This window comes from Rana temporaria, chromosome 13, assembly GCF_905171775.1.
Source record: "Rana temporaria chromosome 13, aRanTem1.1, whole genome shotgun sequence".
NCBI classification, from domain to species: Eukaryota; Metazoa; Chordata; class Amphibia; order Anura; family Ranidae; genus Rana; species Rana temporaria.
Window position 1 is genome coordinate 119,082,357 of NC_053501.1, and position 23,799 is coordinate 119,106,155.

Here is a 23,799-nt window from a genome sequence, read left to right on the forward strand (position 1 = left end):
GGGGGGGGGGCTTGTAAGCAGGGGTCAAAGGTTACCTTCAACAGGGCGCTCTTGTCTCCCGACACCCCCTGCGTCCGCTGCCTGGTCACCTCTTCCTTGGCGTCCTGCAGCTTCACCTCCAGGGACCTCATTTTGGTTTCCACCTGTTCTTTGCTCATCCGAACTTCGATCAACCTGTTCAAACAGAACACAAAAATGTCACCAGCAGGTGGGGCCATCTACCCAGCTGTGCTATTACACCGGCCTGGTGTGTGCCGATACAACCCAGAGGAAGGAGGCCACTTGGAACCCCCAGAACTCATCCCCACCTCTGTAACAGCAATAGGCCATGTAAATGCATTGAAATAAAAATGTGATTTGTACTATTTAGTGCATTTCTCTGCCACCCAACTCTACAATCACCGAGATTAATTATCTATATTACTGACATTTGACTATTCTGCATGCTTGTTCTGGGTCTGCGATTCGAATCTAAAGCCAGACACAGCCAGGAAAGTCTCACTTTCAAAAGACCAACAATGGCATGTGTACTATATGGCAAGAGTCTGTAAACATCTGACCATCATAAGCTTCTAAGACATCCCATTTCAGAACCATGCCCATTAATAGAGTTTCCCCCTCTACCAATGGCCAGTTACCCCCTATACCAATGGTTATTTAATATAGAGCTGCCCCCTCTACCAATGGCCATTTGCCTCCTCTACCAATGGCCATTTAATATAGAGTTGCCCCTCCACCAATGGCCATTTAATATAGAGTTGCCCCCTCTACCAATGGCCATTTAATATAGAGTTGCCCCCTCTACCAATGGCCATTTAATATAGAGTTGCCCCCTCTACCAATGGCCAGTTACCCCCTCTACCAATGGCCATTTGCCCCCTCTACCAATGGCCATTTAGTCATGGAGATAAGGCTGTACGTTTAGCGCACACCATATCCCCAATCTCCTGTGCTAATAAGCACACATTTAATATAGAGTTACCCCCTCTACCAATGGCCATTTAATATAAAGTTGCCCCCTCTACCAATGGCCATTTGCCTCCTCCAACAATGGCCATTTAATAGAGTTGCCCCCTCTACCAATGGCCATTTAATATAGAGTTGCCCCCTACAACAATGGCCATTTAATATAGAGTTGCCCCTCTACCAATGGCCAGTTACCCCCTCTACCAATGGCCATTTGCCCCCTCTACCAATGGCCGTTTAATATAGAGTTGCCCCTCTACCAATGGCCATTTGCCCCCTCTACCAATGGCCATTTAGTCATGGAGATAAGGCTGTACGTTTAGCGCACACCATATCCCCAATCTCATGTGCTAATAAGCACACATTTAATATAGAGTTACCCCCTCTACCAATGGCCATTTAATATAAAGTTGCCCCCTCTACCAATGGCCATTTGCCTCCTCTACCAATGGCCATTTAATATAGAGTTGCCCCTCCAACAATGGCCATTTAATATAGAGTTGCCCCCTCTACCAATGGCCATTTAATATAGAGTTGCCCCCTCTACCAATGGCCAGTTACCCCCTCTACCAATGGCCATTTGCCCCCTCTACCAATGGCCATTTAATATAGAGTTGTCTCCTCTACCAATGGCCATTTAGTCATGGAGATAAGGCTATACGCTTAGCGCACACCATATCCCCAATCTCCTGTGCTAATAAGCACACATTTTGGTTAATGATATAATGCATATTACCAATCATTCTTTTTCCCATATATCCCCAAGTAAACAGACATCACCACAGCTCATGTTCTCATCTCAGCATGACTTCATAGTGGCCCCACCACTTTTGTGGCTGTAACATCCTCCAGTCTTCTGTAAAGGCTTTCCACAGGATTTTGGAGGGTGTCTGGTGGGAATTTGTGGCCATTTGTGAGGTCAGGTACTGATGTTGGATGAGAAGACCTGGCTCACAATCAGCATTCCAATTAATCCCAAAAGGTGTTCATTAGGGTTGAGGTCAGGAAACTCGAGCTCCTGCATGACCTCAAACCTTATGAACACCTTTGGGATGAGAATACCTTATACCAAAGGCGTTTGCTAGGGTTAAGGGCAGTTACTGATGTTGGGTGAGACAACCTCATACCACAGGTGTTCTGTAGGGTTAAGGGCAGGTGCTGATGTTGGACGAGAAGACCTCATGCCAAAAAGGTTTTCCAAAAGAAGGGTTGAGGGCAGGGCTCTGTGCAGAGCAATCAAGTGTCTCCATGACCTCAAACCTACTGAACAACCTTGGTATGAGAAGATCTAATCCCAAAAGGGTTCAGTAGGGTTGGGGGCAGGTACTGATGCTGGGTGAGAAGACCTTATATAAAAAGGTCTTCCAAAAGTAGGGTTGAGGTCGGGGGTCTCTGCAGGACACATGGGTGTCTCAATGACCTCTACTGAACACCTTCACAATGAGAAAACCTCATCTAAAAAGGTGTTCTGTAGGGTTAAGGACAGGTACTGATGTTGGATGAGAAGACCTCATACCAAAAAGGTGATCCAAAGGGTTAAGGGCAGGTTAGGACTCTGTACAGGACACTCAAGTTCCTCCACAACAAACCGACCAGACCATGTCTTTGTGGAGCTGGCTTTGTACACAGGGGCACAGTCATGGTGGAACATAAAGGGGTCTTTGCCAAACTGCTACCACAATTGTCTACAATGTCTTTGTATGATGGAGCATTACCAGCACCAGGAGAACATGAACTGAAGAGTTCACATACTTTGGGCAGTATAGGTAGGTGTGATCGTCATTAATGGGATAGACGTATGGCCATATAGTGTATTTCTTCCATGGCAGGGACTTTCCCTGCAGTACCTCTGTTGTGCCTCCAGGGGTAGCTCTATCCCAACTACCGGTAATACAGACAGAACTCTATAGCTGACCGTCTATACACACTGACATGACTAGGCATGATGGGAATTGTAGTTCCTGAACTGGAGGGCCGTAGTTTGAAGACCCATGGTCTATATCAGGGGTCTCCAAACTGCGGCCCTGGGGCCAGATGCGGCCCTCTGCTTGCCTTTATCCGGCCCTTGGGGCACTATTCCATCCACTGAGACCAACAATGGGGAATCATTCCTGTTGCTAAAACCACCAATGGAGCACTATTCATCCAACTGACACTATCAAAAGGGTACAATTTCTTCTATTGGCACCAACAATGGGGCACTAGTCCTCCCACTGACGCCAAAGATATGGTATTGTTTACTCCCACTGGACATTTTTTAGTCCCAATGGCTGTAGTCTGGCCCTCCTAAACTCTAAAGTACAGTAGACTGGCCCTTTGTTTAGAAAGTTTGGAGACCCCTGGTCTATATAGATGCATTCTGTGAACGTACTGTAGAGGTTACAGTAGGTCAACACCTGCTACGAGACAGAATCAGGAACATTATCGTATTATGTTCCAGTTCTGGCTGAAGGGTGCAAGATAAAAAAGATACAGACGTATATCGCCTGCTACAAATTAACTTTACTTGACCTATTTTTAATGCACTTGTCATTGACATGAAGCTGCACCCTCGGCTTGTCTGGACTTGGATAGATTTAGAATTGACTTGTCACCAACATGAAGCTTTCTAATCACCTCAGAACTGAAGAATATCTGAATACGCATATAATGACCTAGAAATAACTCTACACAATCTACAATATCAAATTATATCCATTAGTGGCTGAATAGCTCTCCGCTACGTACAAACACCATCGTTTTAAAGTTGTAATAAACCCCAAAAATGTCCCTGGAACCCAACCCCGCAGGAGGACCCTGGAACCCAACCCCGCAGGAGAACCCTGGAACCCAACCCCGCAGGAGGACCCTGGAACCCAACCCCGCAGGAGGACCCTGGAACCCAACCCCGCAGGAGGACCCTGGAACCCAACCCCGCAGGAGGACCCTGGAACCCAACCCCGCAGGAGAGACCCTGGAACCCAACCCCGCAGGAGGACCCTGGAACCCAACCCCGCAGGAGAGACGCTAGAATGCACAAGCCAGGCTGATGGAAGTACACACCCAGTGCCCTCTAAGGATCTGTGTGTTCTTGTTTTGTAGATTACACAGACTTCGAATTACGGTAAACAAGGTCAGCATCCTGACTTTTAGCGCGGTTTCTTGGACAGCATTACAGTCTAATGAAGGCTTTCACGTGTTGGCTGGACTTGCCATTAAAGGCTGTGGCCAAGAAGAGGGTTGGGGGGGGGCAGCAATAGACTTACTCTTGATTCATAGAGCTCAGCTCATTTTTCTTCTTCTCCACCAACTCTCTCAGCTTCTTACATTCCTCCATGCTCTCCTCCAGCTTGATTTCCAATCTCTGTACAGAAGCTGTGGGACGATCCCGCGAGATCTCCTGCTTCATCCTTTGCTGCAAAAGCACCAACAAGAGTCAGGATCCAGTCAGGAAACACAAGATTTAGAAGGTATTGAGGCGGAGGGGTAACGTCCGAGTCTCACCTTTATCTCATCGTCAAGCTGTTGCTGGAGCTGAGAAACTTTCTTCTCCAGTTCCTTATTCTGGTTAACAAAAGTTCGGGTGTCTTCTCCAGGAGAGGTCTGCAGAGACACAACATTTACCTTCATACAGACCTGGGATAGACACTTTCTTATGATCTCAGAAGACCATTACTTTGGTTTGAAGTTAACTCAATAGACATGAATGGCTCCTCTCATACACACGAAGGAGACAGAAGTAGAGAACTTCCCTGGCAGGAGGCCCCTTGTTGTGTCTCTATGTGGTCGTATTTCACTTGAACGTGAATTTTTGAGATAAGCCGTATCAGAGCCCACAACTTTGGATGGAGATTTCTGAGCCAGCAGCCATGTAAAGACACCATAAAAGGGCCCTTTGTCAGAAATATGATTAGTGACTGTGCTACAATGACAGGTATTTTAAGGGTACCCCTTTTTATTTTCCATTCTTACCCGCAAGGCTTGAAACTTCTCCAGGAGAAGGCCGGTCTTCTTCCTCAGCATCACCTCACTGTCATTAGATCTGAAATAAAGGATACAGCTTTGTGTATTAAAAAAAAATGTATGCCGACTACAAACCCCCTGTTTGGGCTGAAGATGCCTTTTTGGCACTTCAGGTGCTGAGTAGAACCAGCTTTAGTAAGGTCCATTAAGTGCAAACAGTACTTTCCATGGGTGTTAGCAATATATTTATGCACAAGTGGTAGGTCTAACTACTAATTTTCCCTCTAGTGGTTCCCAAGCAGAGTCATCAAGTAACCAATAGGTCATGTTTTTCTTCACCTTGCACAGATGCTTGGAATTAATCTCAATGGCTAGTTAGTTATGACAGCTATTTTAGCCAAGGGCCAGTTCACACCAGATGCCGTTCCGTGTGCTTTTTTTTTCTGCACTAAAAATGCATGCACAGTGTTTTCCACATATTCCAATAGTGGTGCAGAAACTGATTGGAAACTGACTGCATGGTGTGAAGTAGAGCCATTGGGATACATGGAAAATACTGTGCATGCAATTTTAGTGCAGAAAAAAAGCGCACGGAACTGCATCTGGCGTGAACTGGCACTAAGGGAAATTTCCAAAAGATGGTCTATTTGGTCACTTGAAGACTGAGGTTGGGAGCCACTGCTATAGGGGTTCGAAGTCACCCAAGGTGTAAGGTGGTTCAAATGTCTTGAACTGCACCACTGCTCTAGATGTTCCAAATCACCCATGGTGTAAGGTGCTTCCAATGTCAAGGACTGTACCACTGCTCTAGGGGTTCCAAATCACACATGGTGTAAGGTGCTGCTAATGTCTAGAAGGACTGCATCACTGCTCTAGAGGTTCCATGTCACCCATGGTGTAAGGTGCTTCAAGTGTTGAGAAGGGATCCACAGAGCAGTGGTGCAGTCTGTCTCGAAACTTGAAGCACCTTACACCACGGGTTACTTGGAACCTCTAGAGCAGTGGTGCAGTCCTTCTAGACATTGGCAGCACCTTACACCATGAGTGATTTGGTACCCCTAGAGCAGTGGTGCAGTCCTTCCCGACACCGGAAGCACCTTACACCATGGGTCACTTGGAACCTCTAGAGCAGTGGTGCAGTCTTTGACATTGGCAGCACCTTACATCATGAGTGATTTGGAACCCCTAGAGCAGTGGTGCAGTCCTTCACGACATCGGAAGCACCTTAGACCATGGGTGATTTGGAACGTCTAGAGCAGTGGTGCAGTTTTTCAAGACATTTTGAAGCACCTTACACCATGGGTGACTTAGACTGCACCACTGCTCTGTGGATCCCACGCCACCCATAGTGTAAGGTGCTTCAAAATGTCTTGAAAAACTGCACCACTGCTCTAGACGTTCCAAATCACCCATGGCGCAAGGTGCTTCCAGCGTCGGGAAGGACTGCACCACTGCTCTAGAGGTTCCAAGTGACCCATGGTGTAAGGTGCTTCAAGTGTCTAGAAGGACTGCATTGTTTTATGGGTCACTTCAACCAGAAAAACCTTCCAATTCCTCCAGAACATGAAAATAAAATAGAATCTCCATCATGGTTGGTGGCAACTCTTCATATTGACTACAGTCACTGTGCAGAACCGGATATTATCAGGCAGTTTAACTTTCCAATATCTATTGAACAGTGAACATTTCTGAGTGGAGAGACTCTTTAGTGGCATTTTTCTAGTGGTCAGTGATTGGTTTATAAGAATTTTCCTCATGTTGGCAAACAAACCGGGTTTGGAAAGGTTTTGGCCATAGTTACCCGTCCCGCAGGATGCTGTAAATCATTTCCCGAGTGGGGTCACTTTCGTCTTTTTTCTGGTCCTTCAGGAGGTCTGGGGTACTTTTCAGCTGCTAAAGGAAAGAGGAAACATCAGCTGGACATCTCATAGCATATAAAAACCAACTGTAAGTGTATCTAAAGCTACATTTTTATTTTTCGGAAGGGTAGATCCATAATCACGTTTCTATTGCTGTGTGTCCCCGCTGGAGAGATTCATTAACTCAATCCAGATTTATCCTGGGGACCATTATTACCGATGCAGAAAAAGTGAGAGGACATCTTCCAACAGGGACCAATTGTCCAACGGTAAACCTAGGTAGGTCTTGGGGTCTCAGCTCAAGCTTCCTCATGCCCATTTGGTGGATCTCACTGTTGGGTGCAAGTTGAGCGAGAGTCCATCCTGGCTCTGTGTAAACTATAAGCCCCAAGATAGGACCAATAAATTGCACACCATAGAAACCCAACCTCAAGAGTGGTAGCAGGCCACCATCCAAGCTCTGACGTGTTTCGGGGCAGGACAAAACACGTTGGAGCTTGGACGGCAAGTACTTTATAATTAGCTTCCACTAACAAAGTATTCAGGATACCATTTATGCACCATGTCTGACCATCGTTTCCACTCGTCCTCTTCTATTTCCTCTCCCAGTTTCTTTTCCCACACTTTCTGATATGGAAGCTTCTCCATTGGATTAGAAAGGAAGCAGTATAGCTCCGAGATGCTGCCCTTTGTTCCAGGTCGGCTCATACATCTCTGCTCAATATATCATCCTTAGTTGAGAGTTGAAAAAGTGGGCTATTGGGTCTTAATTATTTCATTAACATGGTCACTGAATAAGTAAAGAGTTAATATTCTGATCGGGAAAAGTTGGACCTTTGGGCAAGACCACCACTTGATACATACATGGTATTCTCTTGGCTGCACAGTAGTAGTAGCCAACGTCAGTAGGGACGAAACATGTCAGGCTTGGAGTAACTAAAAGTCCCAGCACAGCAGGACACGCTGTACATTGTAGCTCCCGAATATCTCTGTGAAGGTTCTCGCTTCTCCAGGTCATGGCATATCTGGTAATAGTTGTTCACATTCAACTTGGACTTTTTCTGTAGCGTTGACGTTTCGCAACGTCTCCACGCCTCATTTTTCAGTTGTAATAACTGTCAGGAAGATGCACCAACAGACAGCATTGACACCAACAGACAGCATTGACATCTTCATCCAAAATCACCATGGAATGTGTCAAGGCAAATGCTGATTGTCCAAGAACAGGATGGGAAATATAAAAAGTTGTGGCACCACCCTGTTCTAATTATAGAATGTCATCCTTGATGTCAAGGGTTACTTCCTCAATTCGCTGAAGATGTGAATTGCCATCTAACCACCGGTGAAGAAGTTACAAATGGCATTTTATGTGGAAGAGAGATTGTGAAGAAAAAAAAAAATAATTAACACCTATGCAGACTTCCTGCCACCAAAAATGGGATTGATTATATAAATGGAAAAGGGCGGTGCCACAACTTTTATATGTCTCTCATCCCATTCTTGGACAATCAACATCTCCACCCGAGTATCTCATCCAGAGTTGCATAAAACATTAGAACACAGGTGGCAAACACAAGGCCTGCAGTGTGGATCCGGCCCGCCAGGCCTTCATGTGGCCCGCGCAGCAGCCTCCGGCCGCTACCTCTTTTTCTCAATGTTTATTTTTTTATCTGCCAGGTATCCCAGGCAACAAGGGAAAACATCCCCCACCCTCAGTCCCGCGAGCGGCGCGGCATTGTATTAGCGCATGCGCGGCCGGTCAGTCTCCATGAGCACAAGAGTAAACATCTCCCCCTCTGCTCTGTCTCCGCCTCAGCTTTGTCTTAAGCCTCAGATGCCGCTCTGTCTCCGCCTCCGCTCTGTCTCCACCCCGCCTCCGCTCTGTCGCCTCTCCAGTCCCTCCAGCGACGCCGACATGAAGGTACTAACTATAGCCCAATCCAAAAGGGAGGGAGCCGCCTATACGGGGAGGTACCAGAGTTGAACCAGGTAGGAGAGAGTACAGATGTGAGAAAACTTGGGGCACAACCCTGACCCCTCCACTCTGTACGTAGCGCAACCCTGACCCCTCTACCCTGTACGTAGCGCAACCCTGACCCCCCGACTCTGTACGTAGCACAACCCTGACCCCTCCACCCTGTACGTAGCGCAACCCTGACCCCCCGACTCTGTACGTAGCACAACCCTGACCCATCCACCCTGTACGTAGCGCAAACCTGACCCCTCTAACCTGTACGTAGCGCAAACCTGACCCCTCCACCCTGTACGTAGCGCAAACCTGACCCCTCCACCCTGTACGTAGCGCAAACCTGACCCCTCCACCCTGTACGTAGCGCAAACCTGACCCCTTCACCCTGTACGTAGCGCAAACCTGACCCCTCCACCCTGTACGTAGCGCAATCCTGACCCCTCCACCCTGTACGTAGCGCAATCCTGACCCCTCCACCCTGTACGTAGCGCAATCCTGACCCCTCCACCCTGTACGTAGGGCAATCCTGACCCCTCCACTGTGTACGTAGGGCAATCCTGACCCCTCCACTGTGTACGTAGGGCAATCCTGACCCCTCCACTCTGACCCCGGCCTTTTGAGGGCAACCATACTGCTGATGCGGCCCCCCCCATGAATTTGAGTTTGAAACCCCTGCACTAGAAGTTCCTTGATCAGTTTGAGTTTCTAAGATAGTTAACTGCTGACACCAATGATCATTTAAACTGTAAGGGGGAAATTTTCACAATAATAAGGGGCACTCTCCCCGGGGACAACCACACTGATGTACGGTGAGCCGTAGATGTAATAATTGGGGGGGTGGGGGTTTCTTCAGACCATAAATGTCAAGGGTTCCTTCACCTTAAAAAGGTTGAGAAAGGCCGATGTAAATGATTGGATGAAGGTGGTGGTTCTACCTGTGTGGATGTAAATAGTGGGGGATGATCTTGACGATCATTGGAGATGAGGAATTGGCTTGGGCGGAGCTACAAAAAAGGTCTTAAAGCATCCAGAACAAGCCCAACTGAATGTGACCAACTACCACTAGCCGGCTCTTCACTGGTGTGCTACTGGGAGCTTCTTCAGGATGAAAACATTATATTTCCATGAAATAAAGTTCCCGTTCTATCAGCCACAGAGACTTGGAAGAATTAAATAAAAGCCATGGGTGGCCACTCCCCATCCTTCATATGTCATAGTTAGGAAAGTCTGAAGATCCAATGAACCAAAAGCAACTATCTAATCGCGTGCCTCACCAACAACGATGCAGTGGTGGAAGTGACCACAGATATCACACCTCATGCTGACTATCGAACATTTTAGGAGGTGGATGACTAAACCTGCTAATACGCAAACTCGGAGAGCTCTTAAAACAGGGGCCCTCAAACTGTGGTCCAGGGACCGGATTCAGCCTTTTGCTTGCCTGTATCTGGTCCTTGGGGAACTATTCCTCCCACCGACGACACCAAGGATGGGGCACCAATCCTCCCACCGACGACACCAAGAATGGGCACTAATACTCCCGACGACACCAAGGATGGGGCACAAATCTTCCCACCGACGACACCAAGGATGGGGCACTAATAATCCTCCCACCGACGACACCAAGGATGGGGCACCAATCCTCCCACGACGACACCAAGGATGGGGCACCAATCATCCTCACACGACAACACCAAGGATGGGGCACTAATAATACTCCCACCGACGACACCAAGGATGGGGCACCAATCCTCCCACGACGACACCAAGGATGGGGCACCAATCATCCTCACACCGACGACACCAAGGATGGGGCACTAATAATCCTCCCACCGACGACACCAAGGATGGGGCACTAATCCTCCCGACGACACCAAGGATGGGGCACCAATAATCCTCCCACCGACAACACCAAGGATGGGGCACTAATCCTCTCCCACCAACGACACCAAGGATGGGGCACTAATCCTCTCCCACCAACGACACCAAGTATGGGGCACTAATCCTCTCCCACCGACGACACCAAGGATGGGGCACTAATCCTCTCCCACCGACGACACCAAGGATGGGGCACTAATCCTCTCCCACCGACGACACCAAGGATGGGGCACTAATAATACTCCCACTGACGACACCAAGGATGGGGCACTAATCCTCCCACCGACGGCACCAAGGGTGGAGCACTAATCCTCCCACCGACGACACCGGAGAACATTAAACTGGCCCTTTGGTTAGTAAGTTTGACCCCAGCCTTAGAGCAAGCACTGAGATAAAATGGTGGTTAGGTTATATCTAAAAGCCTAAACACCTCTTAGTCTTAGATATCCCCCCCCCCAATCTAGGAGTGGCCTTTTTATTTATGACCACCACACTTTTTTGGGGGGGGATTTTCACCTTCTATGTTTGAGAGTTTTCTTCTTCGACACAAGACATGGAAGTTACCTGCATTTCCGCCTGCACCGTCCTCTGCGGTCTTTGGATCACCGGTTCCTCCAAGGTTTGGTCCAGCCACTCTTTGGTCAGTCGGGTTCTGTTGATGTCCTCCTTCTCCAGCGACTGCCTGGTGAACACTCGACTCTCTGGCTGTACAATCCTCTCCACCGTTTGGACCTCCCGGCTGTCGGTGGTGTCTTGGCGAGACTTCCGCCCGTCCAGGCTCTGAGACCGTTTTCGGTCCTCTTTCAGAACTTGGCTGCGTCGCCCCGTCCTCCCCCGCATCTTGGTCTGGGTGTCGAATTTATTGATGAGCGAGTCGACGGAGGAGAGGGGTTTGGTGTCGATGTCCACGCTCGGCAGCTTTGGTGAAGAGGGCGAGGGGATGTCCTTCCTCTGTTGGGAAGACCTGCTGGAATAGGAGGTAGGCTGTTGGCTGGTCGCTGGCTTGTACCCGCCTCTGGTCGAGTAGTCGCCATTATCGAGCTTCTTCAGACTGCCGCGGCTGCTGGAAGACTGAGAGTACGTTGTGTCGAGAGTGGAGGACCGCTCGCTGTAGTGTCCATCATTGCCGCATGAATCTTCCAATTCATGGTCCAGTAAGGAGTTGTGCGACTGGGATCTCCTAAGCTCCTCCCTTCGCGTAGGCTGTAGGGCCCGTGGCTTACTGCGAGGCTTGGCATTCTGCTCTTCGTCTGAAGTGCTGCTGTACTGCGATCCAGGCGGTCTGAAGCCCCCCTTCATCTCGTAGGGGTTTTCTGGCATGTCCACGTCGATAGACCGGACCGTGTGATTGGCCTTGGAGGCGATTCCCTGGTAGTCAGGTGGGGGGTTGGGGGGCGCGTTTCCATAGCCATTGTCGGTTTTTATCTGAACGCCGTATGAAGACTTGGCTTTGTCTCCGCTGTTCAGAACCACAAAAGGTTGTCCATCAATTCCTTGGACGCGGATGGCCACCCCGTAGGACTCCTGCTTCGACCGTCCTCTCCGCGGCTTGTGGTTCTCTTTCAAGTCGTCGATAAATCGAATTTGGACCCCCTGACCCACAGATATGGGCTGGTCAGCCATCTCTCCATGAATACGTCTTTCCATTCAACGACCTATTCTGGAAAACAAAAAAAGACAAGAAACCCGTGAGAACCTTCAAATATGACGACCCCTGAAATTCCACATTCCGGTCATAAACCCCAAATAACTATAAAACTTCAAGGATGAGCCGTGTCCTCCAGAATTCCCTGTTCTGTCCAACTGCATTGTGGGAGGGGCAGAGACACAAACCACTGGGGGGAAATCTCTCCATTGTGGGAGGGGCAGAGACACAAACTACTGGGGGGGGGGGGGCGGACTCACTATTGTGGGAGGGGCAGAGACACAAACTACTGGAGGAAAATCTCTCCATTGTGGAAGGGGCAGAGACACAAACTACTGGAGGGAAATCTCCCCATTGTGGGAGGGGCAGAGACACAAACTACTGGGGGGGGGGGGGAGTCTCACTATTGTGGGAGGGGCAGAAACACAAACTACTGGGGGGGGGAATCTCTCCATTGTGGGAGGGGCAGAGACACAAACTACTGGGTGGGGGAATCTCTCCATTGTGGGAGGGGCAGAGACACAAACTACTGGGTGGGGAATCTCTCCATTGTGGGAGGGGCAGAGACACAAACTACTGGGGGGAATCTCTCCATTGTGGGAGGGGCAGAGACACAAACTACTGGGTGGGGAATCTCTCCATTGTGGGAGGGGCAGAGACACAAACTACTGGGGGGAATCTCTCCATTGTGGGAGGGGCAGAGACACAAACTACTGGAGGGAAATCTCTCTATTGTGGGAGGGGCAGACACAAACTACTGGAGGGAAATCTCTCCATTGTGGGAGGGGCAGACACAAACTACTGGGGGGAATCTCTCCATTGTGGGAGGGGCAGAGACACAAACTACTGGGGGAATCTCTCCATTGTGGGAGGGGCAGACACAAACTACTGGGGGGAATCTCCCCATTGTGGGAGGGGCAGAGACAACACCCAAACATGAAATATACATTTGTACGGCAGCAGCCTTCCCCACACCTTGGTATGCAGTCCAGCGGTCAGTGAGGATCGATCACAAACATAAAGGAAGGTTTCAGCGATCGTTCTCGGTGCGTTATACGAGTAAAACTGCTTCTCCCACCAAATATTTTGAATACCAGAACTCTCTGAAATAAAAGCGGTTGGGCTCAGACTCACTGAGGGACTTGCAGGGGGGGGGGGTCTGGAATAGCCCCGCCCACTGCAGCCCCATACAATACAGGTGTATAGGCAGTAACTGGACGGGTGACATATTTCTGCAGGTCACTGTAACCCGACAATAGGTGACATTCCGAAGCGCGCCGAGCAGAATATCAAGCCTAGCGTGGGAAGTATCATTCTCCGAGGTGAACTTATAATAGGAAAAAAATAAATAAAATGAGCTGAATGAGCACACGGCTTGTACCACATTTCTATAGACGCTGTACAGGGCTGCCGACAACTCCTCCCTCCATGTGTACAGGCTCCTCCCCCGTGGACTGAACCGGATTCCTCCGATTTCACTGCACACTGCGAGCTTCTCGCACACATTTTTAAAGCGCGGCCAATGGAGACTTTGAGGTGTCGTATTTTTGTTATCATTCCACGAGTGTGCGTATCGTGACATGTTTGGTATCCATTTACTCGGTGTAACATCATCTTTTTAAATTTTACTGAAAACTGGGGTAACTACTGTGGTTTTTTTTTTTATTATTATTAAAATTAACCGCTTAAGGACCGCCTCCTGCACATTTATGTCGGCAGAATGGCACGGCTGGGCACAAGTACGTCCTCTGTTAGTGCCCAGCCGCGGGCGCGCACCCGGTCCGAAGCTCCGGGACCGCAGGACCGATCGCCGCTGGAGTCCCGCGATCGGTCCCCGGAGCTGAAGAACGGGGAGAGCTGTGTGTAAACACACCTTCCCCGTTCTTCACTGTGGCGCCCGCATCGATCGGGTGTTCCCTTTTATAGGGAATCACAATCAGTTAGACAGTTACAGTTAGAAACACAAATGAGGTCACACATAACCCCTACAGCGCCCCCTACAGCGCCCCCTTTGTGGTTAACTCCCAAACTGCAATTGTCATTTTCACAGTAATCAGGGCATTTTTAATGCATTTTTTTGCTGTGAAAATGACAATGGTCCCAAAAATGTGTCAAAATTGTCCGAAATGTCCGCCATAATGTCGCAGTCACGGAAAAAAAAAACGCTGATCGCCGCCATTAGTAGTAAAAAATAATAATAATAATAAAAATGCCATAAAACTATCTCCTATTTTGTAAACGCTATAAGTTTTGCGCAAACTAACCGATAAACGCTTAATGCGATTTTTTTTACCAAAAGAATACGTATCGGCCTAAACTGAAAAAAAAAAAAAAAAAAATGTTTAAATATTTTTGGGGGATATTTATTATAGAAAAAAAGTTAAAAAAATATTGAATTTTTTTCAAAATCGTCGCTCTGTTTTTGTTTATAGCGCAAAAAATAAAAACCGCCGAGGCGATCAAATACCACCAAAAGAAAGCTCTATTTGTGGGAAAAAAAGGTTAAAGCGACGCAGTGCCGAATCGCAAAAAACTGTCCGGGTCCTTTAGCTGCCTAAAGGTCTGGGTCTTAAGTGGTTAAAGTGTGTTTAACCACTTCAATACCGGGGGGGGGGGGGCACTTACGCACCTTCCTGCCCAGGCCAATTTTCAGCGCCGTCGCAATTTGAATGACATTGTTTGCTACACTGTACCCAAACAATTTTTTTTATCATTTTGTTCTCACAAATAGAGCTTTCTTTTGGTGGTATTTGATCACTATTATTTTTTGCGCAACAAATTAAAAAAGCAAAAAGACCGAAAATGTATAAAAAAAAAATAACGTTTTTATTTGTTTCTGTAAAAAAAAAAAAAAAAATTGTAACTAAGTAAGTTTTCTTCTTCAATGACGGGCACCGATATGGCTGCACTGATGACGGTCACTGGTAGGCGGCACAGATGGGCACTCATAGGTGGCACAGATGGGTACTGGTGGGCACAGATGGACAATCACGGGGGCGCGCATCGCGGCGATCGTTGTTGCAGGGTGTCAGTCTGACACCCCGCAACACCGATCAAGGTAAAGAGTCTCATGGAGACTCGTGATCACGGCTGATCACGATGTAAACAGGAAAAGCCGGTAATCAGACGCAAGTAGAGGAGAACCGATTGGCTGCTCCTGTGACAGGGGGGGTTTGTGCTGATCGATTATCAGCACAGCCCCCCCCCCCCCCGAGGATGCCCACTAGACCACCAGGGATGCCCACTAGACCACCAGGGATGCCCACTAGACCACCAGGGATGCCCACTAGACCACCAGGGATGCCCACTAGACCACCAGGGATGCAAAAATAAAATAAAAAAGGTATGCCACCCTAGACCACCAGGGATGAGAAGGACACAAAAAATGGATGCCAATCAGTGCCGCAATGGATGCCAATCAGTGCCCACAATGGGCATCACTGATTGGCAGGCATTGTTTGGCACTGATTGGCATCCATTAGTACAACACATAAGATAGTGCCCATCTATGCCTATCCGTGCCACCTATCAGTGCCCATCCATGCCGCCTATCAGTGCCCATCCATGCCGCCTATCAGTGCCCATCCATGCCGCCTATCAGTGCCCATCCATGCCGCCTATCAGTGCCCATCCATGCCGCCTATCAGTGCCCATCCATGCCGCCTATCAGTGCCCATCAATGCAACCACATCAGTGCCGCCTTATCAGTGCCCGACAGTGCAGTACCATCAGTGCCCATCAGTGAAGGAGAAAACGTACTTATTTACAATGTTTTATACCAGAAACAAAAAAAAAACGTTTTTTTTCTAAATTTTCGGTCATTTTTTTTATTTATTTTTTGCAGAAAAAAAAATAAAAAAAATCGCAGAGGTGATCAAATACCACCAAAAGAAATCTCTATTTGTGGGAACAAAATGATAAAAATTTAGTTTGGGTACAGTGTAGCACGACCGCGCAATTGTCATTCAAAGTGCAACAGCGCTGAAAGCTAAAAATTGGTCTGGGCGGGAAGGTGTACAAGTGCCCCCCGGTATGGAAGGGGTTAAAAAAAAACTAATATATATATATATATATACATCCACACACACACATATATATATATATATACACACACACACAAATACACATATACACACACATTTTAGCAGAGGCCCTAGAGAATAAAATGGCAGCTGTTGCAATATTTTATGTCACACAGTATATATATATATATATATCCCCACTTGCCAACCGCCGCACGCCTATTTACGTAGAGACAGAATGGCACGGGCAGGCAGATTGGTGTACAGGTACGCCCCTTTAAACCTTCTGCCCGGCGGGCGCGCGCCGCGTGCCCCGCGATTGTGCGGCGGAGGCGTGTCCCAGGAACTCGATGTTTCCAGGGAGACGCGCGATTGCGGCCGGCAAGGGGCAGAACGGGGGGGGGGGTGTCTTTGTAAACAAGGCATTCCCCCTATTCTGCCTAGTGACACGTCAGTTCCCCCGTGATCAGGAACGTGTAACCACGCCCCCTAACAGTTAGAATCACTCCCTAGGACACACTTGACCCATGCAGCGCCGCCCCCCCCTAGTGGTTAACCCCTTCCCTGCCTGTGTTATTTTTACAGTAATCAGTGCATTTTTATAGCTCTGATCGCCGTATAAATGTGAACGGTCCCAAAAAATGTGTCCGCCGCAATGTCGCAGTCACGAAAAAAAAAAAAAAGCTGATCGCCGTCATTACTAGTAAAAAAAAATAAAAGTCATACCCCAATATACAAATGACCAGCAGAGGGAGCACGTCACACATCCACGTATCGGTTTATAAATATAAAATCAGAAATATGGAACAGCAAATACACAAAAGTCACAACACAAGTCACTGTCATTTCCGGGACAATGATTGAGAATTTCTACTCACGGGCACACGGCGGAGCTCCGCCCCCCTTTATATGGAAGTATTCAGCAGGGTGACGGCGTCCCCAGCACCCCGCCATACAGAGGGACCCGCCCACCTCCACCGAGACCTCGGCTTCAGTCTCTTCTCAGGCCGGGACGGTTCTCACCTACGGAAGGTCCCAGGCGTGTCCCATTCCTGGCGTTGATCATTAAACCCTCCAGAGCCTGCGCACCTGATATAGGAAGTGAGTGCGAGACTCGCTCCCCCCTCCCCCGCCCAGGTGATCGGATTAATCATTGCCGTCCAATATAGATATCCTCCAATGTCAACACCGGAGAGGCTTTCAGGAGGGAGAGTCCCTATGGAGGCATCTCATACAAACCAAGGAGGGTGGTCAGGGGATCTCCCACCAACTGGGCCTGTGCAGTGTTCACAAATGTCTGACGCAGATCAGCCCCCTGCTACAAAACTTACAATGTACAGTCTGATCACTGGGGGGGGGGGGGGAGACTGAGGAAATGACTCCTCCTTCTTCTACAAAGTTACAGTCTGATCACTCACAGCTCATTTGCATATCAGAGGCCCCTCCCACTCTCAAATTTCCCTTTTATAGGATGACGTGACCCCCCCCCACCCCGGGAGGACAGACAGACACCCCATCCCCCGGCCTGACCCCGATAATGATTATCCAGAAGAAGTGACCACAGGGAAGTGGAGTGCCGATATTTCACAATGCCGGTGATGTCACCAAACTCCTCCTCCCCCCAGACCAATGACACCTCTGCCCCCTGCCTGCCTGGTGCAGAACTACAAGTCCCAGCCTCCCCCCCCCATATGGAAGTACAGACACTCACCTCCTGGTGCAGAACTACAAGTCCCAGCCTGCCCTCCCCCCCCCCATATGGAAGTACAGACACTCACCTCCTGGTGCAGAACTACAAGTCCCAGCCTGCCCCCCCTCATATGGAAGTACAGACACTCACCTCCTGGTGCAGAACTACAAGTCCCAGCCTGCCCTCCCCCCCCATATGGAAGTACAGACACTCACCTCCTGGTGCAGAACTACAAGTCCCAGCCTGCCCTCCCCCCCCATATGGAAGTACAGACACTCACCTCCTGGTGCAGAACTACAAGTCCCAGCCTGCCCCCCCTCATAGGGAAGTACAGACACTCACCTCCTGGTGCAGAACTACAAGTCCCAGCATGCCCCCCCTCATAGGGAAGTACAGACACTCACCTCCTGGTGCAGAACTACAAGTCCCAGCCTGCCCTCCCTCCCCCATATGGAAGTACAGACACTCACCTCCTGGTGCAGAACTACAAGTCCCAGCCTGCCCTCCCCCCCATATGGAAGTACAGACACTCACCTCCTGGTGCAGAACTACAAGTCCCAGCCTGCCCCCCCTCATAGGGAAGTACAGACACTCACCTCCTGGTGCAGAACTACAAGTCCCAGCCTGCCCCCCTCATAGGGAAGTACAGACACTCACCTCCTGGTGCAGAACTACAAGTCCCAGCCTGCCCTCCCCCCCCCATATGGAAGTACAGACACTCACCTCCTGGTGCAGAACTACAAGTCCCAGCATGCCCTCCTCCCCCCCTCATATGGAAGTACAGACACTCACCTCCTGGTGCAGAACTACAAGTCCCAGCATGCCCTCCTCCCCCCCTCATATGGAAGTACAGACACTCACCTCCTGGTATAGAACTACAAGTCCCAGCATGCCCTCCTCCCCCCCTCATATGGAAGTACAGACACTCACCTCCTGGTGCAGAACTACAAGTCCCAGCCTGCCCTCCCCCTCATATGGAAGTACAGACACTCACCTCCTGGTGCAGAACTACAAGTCCCAGCATGCCCCTCCCCCCTCATATGGAAGTACAGACACTCACCTCCTGGTGCAGAACTACAAGTCCCAGCCTGCCCTCCCCCCATATGGAAGTACAGACACTCCCCTCCTGGTGCAGAACTACAAGTCCCAGCATGCCCCTCCCCCCTCATATGGAAGTACAGACACTCACCTCCTGGTGCAGAACTACAAGTCCCAGCCTGCCCCCCCCCCATATGGAAGTACAGACACTCCCCTCCTGGTGCAGAACTACAAGTCCCAGCATGCCCTCCCCCCTCATATGGAAGTACAGACACTCCCCTCCTGGTGCAGAACTACAAGTCCCAGCATGCCGTCTTTTGCTCAGGCACAGTTTCGGTGCGCCCCATCTGAGTTTCATGCGCTCGGGCTCAGGAGGCTCTCCTGGCACTCGGAATATTTACCTTCTGATATTGACTCAGCGACAGGAGAGAGGCCGGAAATTTAACCCTCTGATGTCCCGGCGTGCCGATCACAGCCAATACAAGGACCCCGACCCCTCTTCATATCAGCTCCCTGCAGGGGAGGGGCCGACTCCACCCCCACTGTGCTGTCAGTCTATAAATGGCGCCTCGGTGACAGGAGAGAACTGAGCCGCCAGGTCGCCAACTCGTGAGACCGATTAATAAAAGAATGACCAACTATTACCGCACACTGCGAGCGTCTCACAGTGTGCATTAGCGTCACTAGGGTCGGTGTCACCCGGTGCGGTAAAACATGGTGTCACCCCCCCTCTGTCTAGGCTGCCCAGCACCAAGCAGGCAGCGCTCGGACACCGGGCGCACCCCAAACTAGCCCCTGTAAATGATAGTATAGGGCAGTATAGTGGCAGGTTAGGGTAGTATAGAGTGGTATAGTGGCAGGTTGGTGTAGTGGGGTGGTATAGGACAGGTTAAGGTGGTATAGGGCATGTTGGGGTGATATAGGGTAGTTTGGGGTGGTATAGGGCAAGTTAGGGTTGCATAGGGCAGGTTGGGGTGGTATAGTGCAAGTTAGGGTGGCATAGGGCAAGTTGGGATGGCATGGGAAAGGTTGGGTGGTACAGGGCAAGTTAGGGTGGCATAGGGCAAGTTAGGGTGGCATAGGGCAAGTTAGGGTGGCATAGGGCAAGTAAGGGTGGCATAGGGCAAGTAAGGGTGGCACGGGCAAGTTGGGGTGGCATGGGAAAGGCTGGGGTGGTACAGGACAGGCTGGGGTGGTACAGGGCAGGCTGGGGTGGCACAGGGCAGGCTGGGGTGGCACAGGGCAGGCTGGGGTGGCACAGGGCAGGTTGGGTGGTACAGGGCAGGCTGGGATTGCACAGGGCAGGCTGGGCATTTTAGCTATAAAAAAAATTGTGGGTGGTATAGGGCAAGTTAGGGTGGCACAGGGCAAGTTAGGGTTGCATGGAAAAGTTTGGGGTGGTACAGGGCAGGCTGGGGTGGTACCTCTAGCGGGTGTCACCCGGTGCGGACCGCACCCCCCTAGCAACGCCTCTGTGCATTAGAAGCTGCAGCAAGCCAGATAGAGCCCCGTCCAGCGTCATCTAAATTCATGGGCCCTGGCCCCGCCCCTTTCAATCATCACAGGTGCAGCCGACACCCGCCCATCAAGGCGTTTTTCCATTTGCATAACTCCTCCCACTGCTTGCATCAGGACTGAGGGCTACTGAGGAAGGGGGCTGGGATATATACTGGCCCCTCCCACAGCTGTGATCTGCCTGTATTGCATAGAGAACCAGTGATGACATCACCAGGCCTACAATAAAATATGTACGCATAACTCCTCCCACTGCTTGCATCAGGGCGGGCTATGTACTGGCTCCTCCCACTAGCCGTGATCTGCCTGCATTGCAGAACCAGTGATGACATCACCAGGACTAAAATATTTACGCATAACTCCTCCCACTGCTTGCATCAGGACTGAGGGCGGACTATGTACTGGCTCCTCCCACTAGCCCTGATCTGCCTGCATCACTAGGACTAAAATATTTATGCATAACTCCTCCCACTGCTTGCATCAGGACTGAGGGCGGGCTATGTACTGGCTCCTCCCACTAGCCCTGATCTGCCTGCATCACTAGGACTAAAATATTTATGCATAACTCCTCCCACTGCTTGCATCAGGACTGAGGCAGGGGGCTGGGATATCTACTGGCCCCTCCCACCAGCTGTGATCTGCCTGCATTGTATAGAGAACCAGATCTACAATAAAATAGGTATGCATAACTCCTCCCACTGCTTGCATCAGGACTGAGGGCGGGCTATGTACTGGCTCCTCCCACTAGCCCTGATCTGCCTGCATCACTAGGACTAAAATATTTACGCATAACTCCTCCCACTGCTTGCATCAGGACTGAGGCAGGGGGCTGGGATATATACTGGCCCCTCCCACCAACCATGATCTGCCTGCATTGCAGAACCAGTGATGACATCGCTAGGGCTAAAGTAAAATATGTACGCAAAACTCCTCCCACTGCTTGTATCAGGACTGAGGGCGGGGCTATGTACTGGCTCCTCCCACTAGCTGTGATCTGTCTGCATTGCATAGAGAAGCACAGAGAGAGCCAGGGATGACATCACCGGGTCTATAATAAGGAATGTAATGAAAAGGTTGTATTGAAGAACGTCATTAGTATGTATATGAAGGGGGGGGGGGGGCAGGGAAGGAAGAATAGAGGCACATTAATCTTTATATAGGAAATAGATTCCCCCCCCCCCCCCCCCATAAAAATAATTGGGGCTGTAATTGTGGTCATGTGACTGCTCCTCGCCGGCGTCTCTCAAAGGACAAGAGAGAGAACCTGATACAAGCCGGCCGTTATCTCCAGGGACAGGCCTGCAGAGCCCCCCCCCCCCCATCAATCATCACACCCGAGCCGCTCCGCCAACAAACCAATCAAAGAGGACTCTGTTCCTGGAGGGGGCGAGGACAAAGGAGGAATCCTAACAGAGGAGCGCAGGGGGGGGGGGGGGGGACCAGAGACAGAGATCCGGAATCTGGAGCTGCCCCCCCCCCCCATCACAACCGACCCATAGATTATCCAATCGCCCGACAGAACGCAATTCACTCAACGACTTCCATCCCCCACAAATGTATCAAAAAATTCACAAGTTATGAGGAATATGGATATTTGATGAGTACGGGTGTCGCGTCCGATCGTTGTAAAGTGGTGGTCGGCGGAATAGGTCGGGGGGGAGGTATGGTGGTCGGCGGATTGGGTCGGGGGGAGGTATGGTGGTCGGCGGGGAGGTATGGTGGTCGGTGGAATGGGTCGGGGGGGTATGGTGGTCGGCGGATTGGGTCGGTGGGGGGGGCGGGGGAGGTATGGTGGTCGGCGGAGAGGTATGGTGGTCGGCGGATTGGGTCGGGGGGGAAGGTATGGTGGTCGGCGGAGAGGTATGGTGGTCGGCGGATTGGGTCGGGGGGGGGGAAGTATGGTGGTCGGTGGAATGGGTCGGGGGGTATGGTGGTCGGGGGGGGGGGGGGAGGTATGGTGGTCGACGGAGAGGTATGGTGGTCGGCGGATAGGGTCGGGAGGGAAGGTATGGTGGTCGGCGGAGAGGTATGGTGGTCGGCGGATTGGGTCGGGGGGGGAGGGTATGGTGGTCGGCGGGGAGGTATGGTGGTCGGTGGAATGGGTCGGGGGGTATGGTGGTCGGCGGATTGGGTCGGGGGGGTATGGTGGTCGGCGGAGAGGTATGGTGGTCGGCGGATTGGGTCGGGGGGGAAGGTATGGTGGTCGGCGGAGAGGTATGGTGGTCGGCGGATTGGGTCGGGGGGGAAGGTATGGTGGTCAGCGGAGAGGTATGGTGGTCGGCGGATTGGGTCGGGGGGAAGGTATGGTGGTCGGCGGAGAGGTATGGTGGTCGGCGGATTGGGTCGGGGCGAAAGGTATGGGGGGGGGGGTATGGTGGTCGGCGTGGAGGGTCGGCGGATTGGGTCAGGGGCGGTATATTGGTCGGCACAGGTATGGTGGTCTTATGAAGATCAAAGGCTGCCTGAAAAATAGTTTTTCTTTTGAATGTGCCCTCACACAGGTAGAGGGAACATCGGATCCCCCGTTGGGAACCGGAGACGCCATTACACAACGCGGCACACAATGGGGATTAAAGGCTTTACAGAAGAGAAGGAATTTCCGAGGTGCACTTTGCAGACTTGGCAGGGAAGTGCCGGTGTTCGGCTCTTTGCCCCGATTGGAAGGGACTTATCAATATAGACGGCCGATCGTTCCGTCATTATTTGTCTATTATGTGGTTTATTGATGTCCGGAGCGGAAGGAAGGGGGTTGTAAAACAAATGGCCACAACACATTGATCCTGAGCTGTAAACAATGTCGCTGCCTTATCAGCCCTGACAGTCTGTGACCGATACCCGGGACACGGTGTCACCTCTGAGCAGTGGTGTCACATTAAAGGGCAACTAGAGGAAAGCTGGTGCTGTGCACTGTCCTTCAGGAGAAGAAATACACTGAGCCATCATGGCGGCCCCCTTTCCCAACAGCTACCCATCATGGCGACCCCCTTTCCCAAGAGCTACCCATCATGGCGACCCCCTTTCCCCAACAGCTACCCATCATGGCAACCCCCTTTCCCAACAGCTACCAATCATGGCGACCCCCTTTCCCAACAGCTATCCATTGTGTCTACCCCCTTTCCCAACAGCTACCCATCGTGGCTACCCCTTTTCCCAACAGCTACCCATCGTGGCTACCCCTTTTCCCAACAGCTACCCATCGTGGCTACCCCCTTTCCCCAACAGATACCCATCGTGGCTACCCCCTTTCCCAAGAGCTACCCATCATGGCTACCCCC

At 50.5% G+C, this 23,799-nt stretch overlaps 1 protein-coding gene across 3 annotated transcripts in view; it reads right to left on the reverse strand.

The window, feature by feature from the left end:
• The window catches only part of CGN (cingulin), an 82,847-nt gene that overhangs the window by 32,342 nt on the left and 26,706 nt on the right, over positions 1-23,799 (reverse strand). For 2 of the 3 annotated variants that reach the window (XM_040332439.1, XM_040332437.1), the window contains exons 2-7: positions 11,179-12,274; positions 6,710-6,801; positions 4,918-4,987; positions 4,450-4,548; positions 4,212-4,360; positions 36-174 (exon numbers count right to left, since the gene is read on the reverse strand). In XM_040332439.1, coding sequence (XP_040188373.1) covers positions 36-174; positions 4,212-4,360; positions 4,450-4,548; positions 4,918-4,987; positions 6,710-6,801; positions 11,179-12,261 — 1,632 coding nt within the window. In that variant the 5' untranslated portion in view covers positions 12,262-12,274. The remainder of the gene's footprint in view (positions 1-35; positions 175-4,211; positions 4,361-4,449; positions 4,549-4,917; positions 4,988-6,709; positions 6,802-11,178; positions 12,275-23,799) is intronic. The other variant, XM_040332438.1, reaches the window with a different exon arrangement.